Source organism: Gossypium hirsutum, chromosome A09 (genome assembly GCF_007990345.1).
Source record: "Gossypium hirsutum isolate 1008001.06 chromosome A09, Gossypium_hirsutum_v2.1, whole genome shotgun sequence".
Classification (NCBI taxonomy): Eukaryota; Viridiplantae; Streptophyta; class Magnoliopsida; order Malvales; family Malvaceae; genus Gossypium; species Gossypium hirsutum.
The window spans coordinates 63,854,237-63,871,486 of record NC_053432.1 but is presented as its reverse complement, the minus strand read 5'-3'; the positions used below and the strand labels follow the sequence as shown (position 1 = coordinate 63,871,486).

The 17,250-nt window shown below is 33.5% G+C and overlaps 1 protein-coding gene across 2 annotated transcripts; it reads left to right on the top strand.

Moving 5' to 3' along the window:
- The first annotated feature begins 271 nt into the window (after positions 1–271).
- On the top strand, positions 272–4,362 carry LOC107889070 (gibberellin 2-beta-dioxygenase 6). Of its 2 annotated transcripts, none has more exons than XM_016813370.2 (3): positions 272–822; positions 3,291–3,660; positions 4,004–4,362. In XM_016813370.2, the coding sequence occupies exons 1-3, from the start codon at positions 314–316 to the stop codon at positions 4,220–4,222; spliced, it is 1,098 nt and encodes a 365-aa protein (XP_016668859.1). In that variant the 5' UTR covers positions 272–313; the 3' UTR covers positions 4,223–4,362. The 2 variants fall into 2 exon arrangements, with proteins under 2 accessions (XP_016668859.1, XP_016668860.1); XM_016813371.2 differs by having other exon boundaries at positions 281–822; positions 3,291–3,615.
- Positions 4,363–17,250: the final 12,888 nt, after the last annotated feature.

Below are 17,250 nucleotides of genomic sequence, written 5' to 3'. Positions count from 1 at the left end.
CTTCACCAATTGCTATACTTAAAGCAGTGTTGTGAGAAATCCTAAGACGATACCGGAGCAGAGCAGGCAGTAGCCGGCAAATCAGCTGACTGAGGGAGGTCTTTTAGGCATTCACTAAAGTTGCAGTGACTGACAAATAAAAACAAGTCAGCTTAGCTAGGGTGACGATATATCGACACGTGTCACAACATATCAAAATGGGTCCCTACCTAAATATAATTTCACTTCCACTTTAGGACAAAACCTAATCCCCTCGCTCTATATATACCGTCTGTACTGAACCCTGAAATACAGAAGAAAATATATAAGGTATATGATTAGAAACATGCTTCAAATGAGCAACGTTGGATCTTACCCTCCTGTGTTTCGCCAGCTGAACGGTGAGGGTGTTCATCCTCCGCAGCAGATGATGGCTCAATTGAAGAAGAACAACTACTCCATGGAAGACACCAGTACCACCACCCAAGAAGATTCAGTTCCAATCCCTATGGTGGATCTTGAGTGCCTTAGCCTGCATAAGCTTGGGGATGCTTGTAAAAATTGGGGTCTTTTTCGTTTGGTTAACCATGGGATCCCTTCAACCCTTTTGACCAAACTTCAGTACCATGCCAAGATGTTGTTTGGTTTATCCTTTGAGTCCAAGCAAGCCTTAATCACTAACCCTATGTCTTATTTCTGGGGCACCCCTGCCTTAACCCCATCTGGGACTGCCCTAAACCCTGCTGCCTCGACTTCAACTATGAACTGGCTCGAAGGGTTTAATGTTCCACTCACTCAACTCCCACACTTCCATTCTGAACATCCTATGCTTCATTGTTTCAGGTACTGTTTCTTTGTTGATTGCTTTTGGTTGGCGTTTTTCTTTTTGGATTTTGTATTGCTTTTGGGTGGGCAGTAATCACTACGAAGTGACCAACTGATTGAACTGTTCCAGATTTTTTTTTGCAAAAAATGAAGATTGCAAGGTCAGCATCAATAACTTTTTTAAGACCCTGTCCCCAAAACAAAATATGCAAATAGTTTCAATGGACCAATCATCATATTTTCTTTACTTTTAATTTCCCATACATAGTTATATACCACATTCCTCGCCATCACCATATATATGATTCAACTGAAAATTGGAAGAATTTAATTTTCAATGAAAACTATCACAGTTTTTGAGTTCTCATTCTTGTAAGTCGTAACGAAGATTAATCAACAACTTTCAGGTTGTGGGACCAATTATGTCAGTAGGATTAACAATCATGGATTGATAACAGTACGATAAATAGTATATTTCCTGTATGGTTTATTGATAGGAGGATGAATGTATAGTTCCAATGATGATTAATTTATTTCATCAATGTCGAGCTAAGATAGTGAATCCTCATGTAGCAAAGACGAAACCGAACCTTCCACCATGACCCTCAATTCTAAAATTTAAATTTCAAACCCTAATCTCTAATTTAAACCAAAAATTCAAACCCAAATCCTAAACATAGAATCCAAAATCCTGAACTCAAAATTTAAAACTTGAACCTCGAATCCCGAACCTTAAACTCGAACCCCAAATTTAAAGTTTAGGATTTAGGATTTAGGATTTAAATTTGAGGTTTAGGTTTGATTCAAGATTTAAGATTTAATGTTTAGAGTTTAAGGTTTAAAGTCAAAGGCCGGGGTTTAATATTCAGGGTTTGGAGTTTAAGGTTCAAGATTTAAGTTAAGAGTAAAAAAATTGCCAAATTTATGTGTTAATGAGATAGAAAAAATTATTAAAATGTTATTAAATAATTGAAAATGGACCATAAATAATATGGTGAAAAAGATTTATAAAATAATTTCTATATTTATAAAAAATTACTTTTAGTTAAATTATAAGTGTAGTAGTAAAAATTTTATGTACAAATCTTATGTTGTATCCTAAACATTTAGTCAGTATTTTTTTAGGAAATTAGTTTTTAGTTGTTTTAGGTAAAGATTTTATAGGAAATTATGAAAAGACAAAACCATAACTATAATAATATTTTTTATTTTGTTAAGAAATTATTTTTAAATTATTTTCTAATTGAACTAGTCCTTAATTAATTTATAACTCCAGTTTAATAATAATATGGATGGATATATACATGATTGATCATGTCCTTTAATCTTTGGCAATTAAAACTTTCATCCACAAAATTAATAATTAAGTGTTCCATTTCATTGTTTATAAGATAATTGAATTCAAATTTTGACTTGATATAATCAAGTAATCAGATTCAATGACAAAGTCGAGAATTTTATGTAGAATGGGACTCAAGATTAAAATTAGTCAAATTATAAATATGGGGCTAAATAAACTCCTTATTATTAGTAGTAGTATTATAATAACATTAATCATATAAAGAATATGAAGAAGGTCAAAACTCTTGTTTGTTTCTTTCCTTTTGCCCTAGTCCTATGTAATAGGTTTGAAATTTGAGTATCCAATAGGTATTTGAAATTATGTCCTCCTAATTATTGTAATTGTAACGAAATCGAATGAGTTAAGGCTCAATCAGTTTGTACATAGAAACATTAAAAATTTGTTTATCGTTGAGGTTAAAAAGTAATTTTAAAAAATGCTTTGAAAAAAATTGACAATGTTTTCCATTGTTATCAAAAGGTGTTTATAAAAAAAATATTTATTTTAAACATGATTTTAAAAATAATAAAATATATTAGAGTTTTTAGTTTAGATTAAATTATCATGTTAAAAATATGGTTTGATTTGAAAGGCTGATTATCTGTCTTACTTTTTGGTTTGAAATCATGGTTTGTTTTTGGTAACTATTTTAGAGTTAAAGCATAGTGATTTTGCAAAAGAAATAGTGATAGGTGAGAATCAAAGTTGTTTGGGAGTAAAATTTTGAATTCATCTTGAGTTTGTCTTAGGATCCTCTCAGGAACATAAAGCACCTTGCTGTTTTGTGTATGGAGCTTATAATTCCCCGTAAAATAAAGCATGGATAGTGAGGTAAGGCCACGAAATGCAAAAGCAGCAAGGAACAAGAATGACTTTGGAACAGCTTTTGATTGATATGTTCCATAAGTGAAAGAACACAGTCCCCCACCACCACCCTCAATGTGCTTAGCCTTTCGATCAATGGCAAATTATTCTTTGCCATCACATATATAAACAAAAACATGGGTCTTCATCTTTTTCCCATAATAAAACGAATCTGCTTTCCCAGTTCTCGAAATGACTCCCATGGTCGATTAAGTTGCCCCACCCCATTTTGCTTACTTGCTAACTAGATATTTTTTTCCTTAACTGTCTTTTCCACTAGGCTTTTGTTGGAAGAATATGGAAGGCACCTTTCAAGGATTGCCACAACCTTGTTTGAATCAATGGCGAAGAATCTCGATCTTGATCCTAAACAATCCGAGTCTAAGTTAGATGAATCCACTGCATTCATTCGGGTTTACAGGTATCCACCGCGCCGCTCCTTGGCTGGCGAGGCTTGGGGCATGATCCCACACACCGATAGCTCAGTGCTTTCCATAGTGAACCAAGATCATGTTGGGGGACTAGAAATTTTCAAGGACAATAAATGGCACTTGGTTAACCCAATTCCCAACACTCTTGTAGTTCATATCGGTGACATGATGCAGGTCTATACAACCCACTTCATTCAAATTTCATTTATATATTATATGGTAATTGTTGAGGTATCCTCCCTGATTGAGATTTTGGCTTTTTACTCCATTAAAAGTTGTATAGATTTATAAAGTGAAAGCGCTTAGTGCTTGAACACGCGGAACACTCAAGTAGTAGCATGCTCTTCATTAGTTACTTATATGCCATAGGTGATGAGGCAAGCTCTACTTTGTGAACTTGCCAAGAATTCTTGACTGAGTAAAAAGACAAAAGTCCCAATCGAAAATAATATTATAGCTTGTTGAGTATCTTACCCTCAACAGTAATACTTCAGTTTTTATTTATTTATTTATCAATGTTGAAAATCTTACTTATTTGGTATTAAAATTGTGTTGAGTATAGGCTATAAGTGACGACGAATACATGAGTGTGAAACATAGAGTGAGAGTGAAGAAGCAGGAGGAGCGGCTATCAATCTGCTACTTTGTATTCCCAGCTGAAGAGAGTGTGATCCACAGCTCAAAATATAAACCTTTTACTTACAAAGATTTCCAAGAACAAGTGCAAAAAGACACCAGGACTCTAGGCTATAAAGTTGGCCTCCAAAGGTTCAAAGCTTAATGCAGTTATATATATATATATATATGGTTTCATTATCTCTTCACTGCAAGTTGGAAATAAAATTAAAGGACTGTAGATATCATGATTTGAACATTAAGTTTACCGAATGTGATAATTACATGTTAGATTCACTTCTATCATCAAGATCCTGCCTCTTTCATTACTCTTTAGGTCACAGGCAGCAAAAAATGTAGTTCTTATTGTTTGATTTTTTTTCCCCGATAATTATGTGGCATGAAAAAGTAGAATCCTGGAGAATGCTTATTGAAATTTCAATAATGAAAGCTACTGAGTGGACAAATATTAGAAAGGCATGCTTTGCTTTCAATTTGTCCCCCACAGAAGTTTGTCCAAATACCCCCAACCCATTGTAGCAAATCTTTGCGTGTTTTGGCATTTAGGTTCCACTTACCTCTACCTAGGAAGTCAGCCTACAACTCTAGGCCACAACTTTATCCTCTACTGTAATACCCCAACCCATTGTAGCAAATTTTTATTTCATGACCAACTGTTTTAATGTATATGTATCAAATATGTTTTTTTACGCTGTTGAACTAGTAACAAAACAAAGAATAATAATTCAAATCGAAACTAAAATATTATTTTTCTTCAGTTAGCTCAAATAAGGTAAAAAGATTTTTCTGCCTTCTCAATATCGATATTAAGCAAGCTAGTTTCTTTAAAAAAAAAAAGTGAAGCAACTTTGTTTTTGTAAATTTCGAAAGTAAACATTTAAGGACAAGTAATCATTGTGTTAATGTTTGTCATCAATTGTATATAATTCTGATTGATATAATAACAAATGTACCTCTCAAAGTTTACACATTCTGTTAATTTGGTCTTGATTTAACAAATTTAGGCCACATAATTTGTGTAAATATGTAAATGTTGAAACTAAATTTGTTTAATCTTTTAGAATCAAGATCAAATTGACAAAATATGTGAACATTGAGGGTTAAATTTGTTATTATATCAGTCAAAATTTTGTACAATTGACGAAAGTCATTAACACCGTAATTAATTGTCCTTATTTGCTTATTTTCAAAATTAATAATGATTAAATTACTTCATTTTTTTAAAAAAGGAACCAATTTACTTAATATTGAAATTGAGAGAGATTAGGAAGATCCTTTTACCCAAATAATTATGATCATTTTATTTAAAATAATGTCGTAAATTACCAAAATATATGTTAGCATGATAAATTTGGAAAGATCTTTTTAAGAAAAATTCATGTTAATATATATCAATTATTTGGATTAATTAATGATATTATAAAATTGAATGATTAAATTAGAGTATATGAATTAAATCTCAAATTTAAACATAAAATAAGGATGAAACATATTTGATGTTTCATTTGTAGTTCATAGCTTTAATTTGTTTAAAAAAAATTAGTATTTATATATTTGGATATTAGAAGATTAGAGTGTTTGATAAAGCATCTTTTAACATAAAATTATGAAATAAATAAAATTTAAAAATTATCAATCATATTGAGTAATATAAATTAAATATGGATGAAATTGAAGGCTGGAGTCCAATTGATTCCATTTCTAAATACTTCCAAACGATTTTTGGTGATAAATAGTGGTAAAATAGTGATTAAAAAAGAGTTTGAGAAAAGAAAGTCTCCTTTCTCTTTCGGATGCTAAAAGAGAAACTTCTCTTTTTCGCACTATCAATGCTATTTGGCCTCTTTTGGGGGACCCTATCTGATGAAACTACACCTACTACTTGTCCTCCAACACTTTTCAATGAGAGGTTCATTGTTTTTCTTTTCCTTTCTTTTTCCTTTTTAAATAAAATATAGAATTTCAAGTCTATGGTTAATAAATATTTATAGTTAGGTTTACAGAATAATACAATAAATTATAAGCTTTTGGATAATAAAAGTGTTGACACCCATATAATATAATTCCATTTTGAACTAAAGTTGGAAGATTAATTATATTTCCCAACATCATATCAAAAGTATGAAGTTTGGGATAGTTGGGAATTTTGATGTTGAGTTTGGAGATACAAAACTAGATTTTGATTTGATAAACCCATGTGAAATTTGTCTCTTAGTTTATTGTTGCCTTTCATGAATGATTAAACAAACCCACTTCATATATCCTTGTCCCATTCCCAACTAGTTGTGCCAATGCATGTCATTTGAACTCAATTTCATATGAATCCATATCCATCACTTGCTTACAAAACCGTCTTTCACCTATTTGTTTTTGTATCTCCAGAATTATATGATATCAGCTTATGTGTATATATATATATATATCAAAATAGTAAACCCTTTTATAATTACATTTGTAAACAGAATCTTCTTTACAAGTTGTTCTATTGTAGTGTGGAATGTATTTTGGATTTTATATTTTTAAAATAAGATCCTTGTAGATCAGTAAAAAAAAGATTATTTTTATGATAATTGAAAAAAATGTTATTAATTTTATGAGGTGGATTTGATTAAAGGATATGAGATTAGTTTAAAATATGATATGATATACTCACTCTTATAATTTAAAAAACTTGAATCATTATCAATAAGTGGTTGGATGAAATGGTAAAATGCATTGTACTTTCAAGGATGAGGACTCAAGTTTGAACTTTAATGGAAAATGACATCCTTAGGAGGGATAATCACAAATCTAATTGGTATGATGTGAAATAAGGATGAAGATCCATTAAACTAGTGTTTTTGTGCGGATCTTGGATTGGAGTGAGGATGTGCAGCTTGAAACTCTGAAAATATACAAGATGTCATCAGAATTTAAGATTAATATGAATCAAATTTAGAACTTAAAAAGAACTGAAATTAAGAACATTTAAATTGATTTGATGTTGATGACGTTGTTGTTATAACCCTTTTGACTTTTGTTTTGCTGGTTCCATGTTATTTTCGAATGAAGACACGTTTTCTTTGGGCTGGTCGAACACGGTATTTTTTAGCTAAAAAGATAGAGTGGCATCTTCGACAAATCAAGATAGTAAAACTTTCATTCAGTTAACCTTGATATGGGAAATTTTGTGTCTTTCATCATCTCTTTAATCTAATGTATAAGTGATCATGAACAGTGTATTAGATAAAAATGAGTGAACTATCATTATTGGTTGCCCTTTGAATGTGAAGCTTTGATTCAAAAAACTTATCAAGATCTTTTAACATGCTGGTTGACTTTATATAAAGGAGACTTATTTTCTTGATGTGGGTGTGTGACTTTGAATGATGGGAAATCAAATAATCTTGATCTAAGTTTTTTTGTATTGAGATATTCATATTCTTGTCTAAGTGTTGAAGTATTTTCTTATATGGTATTAGAGTAATATTAAGTGTATGCCAGTTGTATCGTAGCTCTCTATTGAGGCCATATGAACTTTACTTGTAGAGGAGGTTTTAGGGTTTTAGTTGATAGAGGTGTGTTGACTTGTTGGTTGATTGAATAATATTATATCTTGAATGAAGTTCTGCAAACGTCGGATCATTATGTATAAACTGCATTAACAACATTTGGTTTTATTATTTCTTCTCCATTTTTTTTTACTTTTATGGGCTTATAGTTTTTGTTCTATCTCCCATTGCAACAAACTTTGAATAAAGTTAAGCTTTCCATTTCTATGTACTGATTTTATTTCAAGTTCAATTGATTTCAAAAAGCAATCTATCGACTTTAATCTCTCTAAGATTAATAAATCCTAATATATTGAAGAGGAACACCAGAATCTTGAAGAAATAAATTATTGCAACTTTAAAGAAAACAAGAATTGAACATTAAGTGTAAAAGTATCATTGAAACCCTTGCACTAGAAGTTAGATCGCATTTTGTCCCCCTATAAAAAAACAAATTAACCCCTATATTTTAAGAAAAAAAAGATGCAATCTTTTGTACAAAATTCACCCTTAAACAATGACGTGGAAAGTAATACTCAAGGTAAAATTAATTTTTTATTTGTACAAAATGGTAAGAGTATCATTGGTGCCCCTATATTAGGAGTTGAATTGCATTTTGCCCATTCTATTAAAAAACTGGACAAATTAGTCTTTATACGTTAGATCAAAGAGGGAATTGGTCATTTTGTTAAAAAGTTTACCCATTTCTACTAGTAAGTGTTGACGCGGCTGATAGAGCACTCAGATAGTGACATGTGGCATGTCCTGTGTGCCCATGTTGGCGTGGGAATATTTAATTTTTTTAAATAAATGTATTTTATAATTATTTAAAAAACCACATCTAGAATAAACTTGAACAAATGGTTGTCTAGGTTCATTTGAACATGGACAACCTGGACAATCATCTTAGACATAATTTTTCAAATAATTATAAATAAAATAATTAAACTCTACCTAATGGCACGTCTCTGTCTGCTCTAAATTAGCATGTTTGTAGGGTTTTTTTCTTATCATTTTGTTAGTGTTTTTTCGATTTTGGACTCTTTACGATTTTGAGTTCTCTTTTTCTTGTCTTTTATGTGATCTTCGTAGAGGCTGTTGATTGTGCGTGTGAATCTGTCAATAGAAAATAGGATGGCGGGGTTGCGTATCAATGATGATGATGAGGTGTTGCAGGTTGCCGGAGTCTCGGAAGGCTAAAATAGAATGTATGATCTTTGTCTTGTAGGTTGTTTCCTCACATCCAGTGTGGTCCAATTTCTGGTGATGCGCAATACTTTAGCGAATCTTTGGCATTCATTAGGGGGCATTGAGATTTCGAATCTAGGGGAGAAATGATATCTATTTCGGTTTTTTCATCAGGTGGACATTGAAAGAGTTGTGAAAGGAGCGCACTGGACATTTAATAATCATCTATTGCTGTTTCATAGTTTAGGGGATATGGAGGACCCATTGTTGGTGCCTTTGGTATACTCTTATTTTTGGGTTCAAGTTCATAACTTACCTCCGGAATTTTACTTTAAAATAGTGACTAAACAGTTAGGGAATTTTATTAGGGTATTTGAGGAATACAATTTGAAATAGGTAACTAAGGGCTTTAAACATTTCATGAGTATTAGGTGTCAAAACCATTTTTTAGAAAAACGGGGATCGACTTTTAAAACAAAGTGTGGAGTCACCACCAATCTTTTTGCTTAGGTGTGATTGACTCACCTGATAAAACATTTTACTAAATCAATTTTGGTCTACGTAAAATAAAAAAAATGGGTTCGGGAGCCGGTTACGCATGAGGAAGGGTTAGCACCCTCACTACGCCCAAAATTGGTACCGAATTGATTAAATATTGCCCTTATGCCTAAAATTTTAAAAAAATTGAAATATGGTTCTTTTTAAAATGATTGAGTGGTTCGAGTTGGTCATCAAAACTTTCTCGTTTCAAAGGTATACAGCATCACGTCCGGTACGATAGGATACGATCCTTCATACTCTCGAAAACATGATAAACTTTTGACTTCCAAAAATTTATATGTTGCAAATCACAAAAGGATGCCCAATTATTTAGTCCAATGAAAAACCGAAACCCGGCACAGTAGGGCACGATTCCTCGAACTTACAAACATTAAACATTGCCTTGCTTTAGAATTTATAAAACACGAGTGAAATACTAAAGGAACATTCAATTATTTGGAACAAACCGGAAATCGAAACCCAGCACTATAGGGCACGATTCCCCGAATTTCCAAACCTTGAACATTGTCTTGTTTTAGAATTTGGAAAACACGAGTGAATACAGAATACCATTTTTCCTTTTCTCGAGAATGACCCCCTTTTACATTTGCATTGACATTGCTCGTTATTTGTCGAGGTTGTCTCATCGATGAAATGTCTTGTTTCTTATGCAACTGATATCTTTAACAAAGAATTTAGAGAGATAACCATAATTTAGACTCCTATCTCTCAAATATTATCAACCCTTAGGCTTGGTGAGTTCTAAATAATGGTTCTGTTTCAGGTTCCTATACTATTTAGAAGCTTCCAGAGTAATATGCAGAACTTCTTTTATGAAAGTATTATTGGTCAATTAATTGTTATTTCAATGCAAAATGCTTGAAAAAGATCATAACAATGAACAAGAAGGAAATTGATTGGGAGCGTATCTCGAAATGAATAAATTAGTCGAAAAATAGCAAATGCAATTAAGAAGGAAATTTATTGGGACGTATCTTGAAAAGAATAAGGTAATCAAAGATAGCCAATTCAAAATGGGCAAAATGGAAAACTAGGTGCCCCAGATATCGCAGCTTGAGCTTCTCTATACAAACTTCTTGAGGACCCTTCTGAGTTCAATATGTGTTTAGGGGATCCAGAGTACTTTGTCGATGCCTTAAGACGTAACATACTTCTTCTTTGTTAATTCAAGCATAGTAAGACTACTGCATTCCCTATTTTGATCCATATTTGAGCCGCCCTTTTTGGGTTTTCAACTCAAATTCCCTTTGGTCTCAAAGCGCCCTTTGCGGGTTTTCGCCTTGGCCTCTCCCTTTTCTTTTCTTTTTTTTTGGCCTCAAGGCGCCCTTTGCAAGTTTTCAGCTTGGTCTCTCCCCTTTTAGGTAAAATACTCCTTGACTGGATTTGAATTCACTGGATTGGGCAAATCTTTACCATCAACGCTCCTCCAGAATAGACCTTTTTTACTATATAAAGTCCTTCCCAGTTTGGCATCCACTTTCCTCTAAAATCCTTTTGTATAGGAAGGATCTTCTTTAATATAAAGTTTCCCTTGTGGAGTTATCTGGGACGAACCTTTCTGTCGTACACTCGCATAATTCGTTTTTGGTACATTTGACCATGACAGGTAACTTTTAACCTCTTTTCTTCAATTAAGTTTACTGGATCCATTCTGCTTCATCTAATTTTTGACTCAATCGAAACTTGGAGAGAAGGGATCTTGATTTCAATGGGCAAACCACTTCTATTTCATAATAAGGAAGGTGTTGCCCCGGAGAAGGTCCTGGCCGACGTTTGATAAGTATAGAGGGTAAATGGTAACTTCTTTACGCCAATCTTTACAAGTCTCAGTCATTTTTCGTATGATCCTTATTTAGTTATTTTTATTCTTATACATTTTGGCTACCTCCACTGTATTTGTTTGTCTTTGAGGTGACGTGGCGTCTGTTCTTTGAACAGACTATGAACTTTGACATTGTACAGTTAGGTACAATCTTTTTGGCATTTCTTATCAGCACATAATCCCCTTTTTTTTTTGAAATTCTGATGACTGTCGACTTAGTAACATTGGCATATGAAACAACTTTCACCCTTTTCGCGAAGTAATCGACGACCTCAAAGATGAATCGATATCGATTAGAAGCTTTTGACGAGATCAGCCCCATAATATCCATGCCCCACATATAGAAAATTTGTGAAGAAATTAAGGAGGCATAAAAGTCTTGTCTTCCTCCGTTTGGCATTCATGGCTTGACTGATACAATCCCCTTCCATGGTGGATCAGTAGTACCCGAATCCTCATGATTAGTCTGGCTAACGTAAGACCATAAGCATGTGTCCTTTTGACGCTCGTATGGACCCCTTTTAGCATCCATAGGCCTTAGTAGCCCAGGCATATCTTGATGCGATCATGTGAAAACATCTTTGAATTCTTGAAACGACTTAATGATGTCTCGCTTTGTCTTTGTGGTGATACAGACTCCGGTGTTTGCCTCTTTCTCTTGTCCTAGGCTTACTATCCACTGACTTTTGTAAGGTAGGATCTGTTTTCATCTTACTCCACCATCCTTAACAAACCAAGAGATATGTTACAATCCCTGTCATCTTCCAAGTCTTGAGATCCTTAAAGACACATATCTCGCTCAAAAGGAGATTCTGAGTCAGTAGCAACGTCACTCATGTCGTTGATATCTGGGCACCTACTGTAGATACAAAAGCAATTTTCAAAGAATAAATGATTCCAAGGATGATTATTTGTATGGTATGATCATGAATGAAAAATATTCGAAAGAATGTCCAAAAATAAAAGAATCTAAGAATAATTGTTTGCACAGTATAAAATAGAAAGAATAAAAGAATATTTACTCAAAATGATAACAAATATGCATTTTATTGAAATAAAGATTTTGGATATAAGCCTATTTCACAAAAGGATTCTTGTTTCTTCTAGGCTTAAAGCAACAAGCGTGTTTTGAATATTACTCTAAATTAGCTCTAAAAGTAAATGGATCTCTTCCACAGTCTCATGGTTCAAAACATTCCCAAGTATGTAAAGGCAGATGCTTGAAAAATTCTACTATCAGGTTCCCTCTTCTGATACGTCGTTAACGTTCAGATCCCCCAATATCAAGTCTTGCATTAGGGTCCTGAGCTTGATGCACCCTTAGATCTCATGCCCCTATCCATCATAGAACTCATAATGTTTACCTCTTTAACAGAAAGTTTGGGTAATAGATTTTCTGTACCAAAGGGATCATCGAATTTCACGATGCCCAATTTGGTAAATCTTTCGATTAACTTTTTAAAAGCAGTACATTTCTCGATGGAATACCCCGTGATTCCTGTATTGTATTCACATTGGTCACTTGTATCGTACCATTTAGGGTATGAAGGTTGTATTGGTTCTATGTAAAAAGGGGATACAACATGTGCGTCGAACAAAATGTGGTACAACTCCCTGTACGTGATTGGGATGGGCGTGACTTGGGGTTTTTCTGAGTTCGGTCTTCGATTGGGTTCTTGCTTTGGGGAGGCCTGACGGCTGGTAGTTACCGTTATTGGCTGGCTTACTATAATCGGCTCCGAACGACCCTTGTTATACCTACCCGTACTATTTACTTTCTTTTCCTTCTTCTTCGGGGCTTTTAAAATCCACTCTCCCCTTTCCTTTGTTTCTACCAGAACAATTGGTTTGGCTCGATCATCTTCTGGGTTAAAACCTGAACCCGTCAGGAACCTTAACAGTGTCGATGTATCAGCTGATATTGGGGGCCGATAATGACAGGTACCCCTTGAATGTTTGGTTGGGTCAGGACGCTTATTGGGGTAAAACCTGGGGAATAGATGATGTCTTCATTATCATTCTCACTATTGACCACTGGGCCACTTATTTTTTCAAATTCTCCGGCCAGTAACTAGGTTAACCGACCCATCATATTTCTTTGGAGTTCTAACATTTGTTCTCGCATATCTTGTTGAATTTTGATCAATTGCTCTTGCATCTGTATTTTCCTTTGCTCTATTCTCTCCAACCTTTGGTCCATGTGTAGGTTCTGAAATAATTTTACCTAATTAGGGTCCTTTTGGGAAAATCTAATGCAAATGATGCAATGTAATGCAAATGCATGGGATGAATGCAAAGGAAAGAAATATGTTGTTTTTGAATTCAATTTTCTTAGAACAACTTTTCTAGAAAACAAATTCTTTTACATAAAACGGATTACGTATACGGCCTTGTTTTCATATTCCAGGCGAAGACACTGATCCATTTTCTTCGTGAAAGTCAAATCTCGCAAGCTTCTAATAAATGCCTCTACTAGCTCCTTTTTGCTTGATCCAGGCCACGACTTACTATCCTCGCAATGTTGATTAGCTCCTTTAAGAAAGTCGGGATGCGACGGCTTTTGAATAATCTTTATCAGCTTGAATCCTTAGGTAAAGTCTTATTTTCCTCCACGAACTGTTAGCCTTCTTCTGTCGTGTTTACTTGGACCATATTCAGACAACCGTATTGTAATCCACTTTATCAAGAAATTCATTTTTTTATGACAAACTGTTCTATTTAGCAATCAAATATGAATCAACACCTCCTTTCTATGATGATGTAATGCAATGTAGTCATAAATAAAGTACTTGTTTAGGTGACCACTAAATTTGGGCAAGGTCTTACCTAAGGTGGACTCTCAAGGTTCACTATATGTGGCTCAGTTCTAGGGAAAGGGTACCTGAACCAGCAGATTCCTCAATCTTCACCCATTATAGGCTAATATGGATTGAGTTCAGTTCAGAGGAATACATTTCCCTATGACCATACAGAGATGAAAATCTCACGAAATTGTAGGTACGGATGTATCCCGGAAGTAATCCACTAGCCCATACAGAGATGAAAACCTCACGAAGGCGTAGTTTCTCACTCCCACTTAGAGGGTGTGACCATACCGGTCATGCAATGCAATGCAAGAGTACACTATAAAACTTAAACAACAACAATCATGCAAAGAAATGTAACAAAGAATCAAATCAAAATTTCAATTTTAGACAAAAGGACAGAAATTAATCAATTTTATGGCTTGACTCTCTTATTCAGTCACCAGTAGAGTCGCCAAGCTGTCGAAACCATTTTTTAGAAAAACGGGGATCGACTTTTAAAACAAAGTGTGGAGTCGCTACCAATCTTTTTGCTTAGGTGTGATTGGCTCACTTGATAAAACATTTTACTAAATCAATTTTGGTCTACATAAAATAAAATAAAAAAGGGTTCGGGAGCCGGTTACGCATGAGAAAGGGTTAGCACCCTCATTACACCCAAAATTGGTACAGAATTGATTAAATATTGCCCTTATGCCTAAATTTTTTTTAAAAAAATTGAAATATGGTTCCTTTTAAAACGTTTGATGGTTCGAGTTGGTCGTCAAAACTTTCTCGTTTCAAGGGTATATAGCATCACGTTCGGCACGATAGTACACGATCCTCCATACTCTCAAAAACATGATAAACTTTTGACTTCCAAAAATTTATATGTTGCAAATGTAACATCTCGAAATAGGGTCTAATTGGAATAGTGGTTGTGAAACCACAAATCTGAGATAGAAAAGTTTATTTCGATTAATTTTTATGATTTACCGAGTGATTAGATGCATGTGTTAGAGTATTGATAATAAATTTTATAGATTTCATGTTTAATTTGCCTATTAGGGCTTATTTGCAGAAGTTGCTGTAACAGCCCAATTTAGGGCCTAAATAGAATGATGGTTTTAGAACCACGAATTCGAAGTCAAAAAATTTATTTCGATTAAGTTTTAAAGTTTATTTATTGATTAAAATATTGTGTAAAAATATCGTTAAGTAATTTTACTGATAAAGTGCTTAATTGGACTTTTAGGACTAAATTGCAAAAGTTGCAAAATATGTGTTCTAATTCATAATTACTTGATTGAAATGGGGGTTTAAAGAGGAGGTCCATAAATGGAAATTAGACCATTATATTTATTTGAAAAAAAATGGGCATGAATTGGACAAAATTTTAAAGAAAGGCCTTAAGGGCATTTTAGTCATTTGGTAATTAAAAGAAATAAAAAGGGAAAAGAAAGCCAAAATTGACTCATCTTTTTCATGGAGGCTGAAATTAGCATGGGGCAAGCCATGGCTAGGGTTTTCAAGCTTTCCAAGCTCAATAGTAAGTCCGTTCTAGCCCCGTTTTTCAAGTTCTTTACGATTTTGAAATCCCGGTAGCTTGATTAAGCTTATTCTAGCAATAATTTAAGCTAGGGTTCATATTTGGAAAAATACTCATAGGTGAAATGTGTTTATTTTGATGTTTTATGGTAGAATATGAAGGCTGAAATTACGTTAAACAACTTTTGCTAAGCGGTTTTAAGCAAAAATGAGTAAAACGGCTTAATCGGTAAAAGTTGTTATTGTTCATAACTATGTGTTAGAGTGAGAATTTGATGTTGCAATAGAAGGGAAAAATGATCAGCATGTCATAAAAAATAAGAATAAGGGATGAAGTTTAATTCCCAAGCCTAGGGGCAAAAGTGTAAATATGCAAAAGTTTATAGGCAAAATTGTAATTTTGCTAAAGTTTGACTTAAGGACTGTTTTGAATAGTACATTAATTAAATAAGTAAAATATGATGTTTTAGATCCCGAAAAATGAGATTTGAATCTAGAATGGGAGAAAAATTGAAAATCGAGAAAGTTGGTAAAATGGCCGTTTTAGTATCGAGGTAAGTTCATATGTATAATAAGCATTAATTTATGCATGTTTCAATGTAAAATTGATATATTTACTATGATTTCCCAGGTGTTGAAAGTAACTATAATTATGATGATTTAAATGTTCAATATTAATTCGACATGGAAATGAGAAAATATGTAAGTTTGTATGTAAATAATACATTATCTTTATTAATTTTTTGTATTTCAGCATATTTTATGTATTGTAGCTGATTTTTGAATCATAATTGACTATTGGAAGTATGGAATCAAGTATTAGAAAGATAGAGAAATCCCGGTTGAACCTTTGGAAAGATTGGATGATACAAATGGTATGTAGCTAGGTCACATGTATGGTGCTGAGTGCACATCATGTGTACAAGAGAGCTACGAGACATTATGATGTAGCTAGGTCGCATGAGTGATACTATGTGTACACCATGTAGACAAGAGAGCTACGGGATATATGTAGCTAGGTCGCATGCGTAGTTCCAGGTGAAGGACACCATGTAGACAAGAGAGCTACGAGATAAATTGGCTAGGTCACATGGGTGGTACTAAGTGTTCACCATGTGTACAAGAGAGCCAAAATTATGTGTACAATCGAGCTAGGTCACATGAGTGGTGCTAAGTGAAGGCCACTATGTGTACAAGAGAGCTTCGATTTTAAAGGTGGGCTGTGTGCGATACCATCGCGTATCTGTTATTATTCCAAAGCGTTCAACTGGGAAATTGATTAAATGAAATTGTGTATGACTTTGTGATGATAAGTGTAAGTATATACGTGTGTAACTTATGAGCAATATGCTCGATATGTGATTGGAAATTGGAAAGATTGTTATGGGAAAGTGATGAATACAATTGAAGTGTGAAAGATCAAAATTGACAATAAAACTGTTTTAGATAGTTGTAGTGATGTGAATCTAAAAATTTACCAAAAATAGTAAAAATTGAATCAGAGACTGAATAAGATATCAAATTAGAGCTTAATGAGTTTATTTTCATATAACAGAAACAGAGCAAGCAAAGGAATTCTATATTATGAGATATTTAAGTCTTTGAGAGACTGGTTCAGAAAGACTATGTGATCCTCTATTCTGACTTGGAAAAATCATTAAAAATTGAAAAAAATAATTAGGGGATATAATTTATTTTCTTGAAATCCTTAATGAGTCTAGTTTCAAATGAAATAAACGAG

Excerpts from the sequence above, each read along its gene's own strand:
- LOC107889070 (XM_016813370.2), top strand. The coding sequence starts at position 314 with ATGATTAGAAACATGCTTCAAATGAGCAACGTTGGATCTTACCCTCCT. Across the intron at positions 823-3,290 it reads CCTATGCTTCATTGTTTCAG|GCTTTTGTTGGAAGAATATG; the intron begins GTACTGTTTCTT and ends CTTTTCCACTAG. Across the intron at positions 3,661-4,003 it reads TTTCATTTATATATTATATG|GCTATAAGTGACGACGAATA; the intron begins GTAATTGTTGAG and ends TGTTGAGTATAG.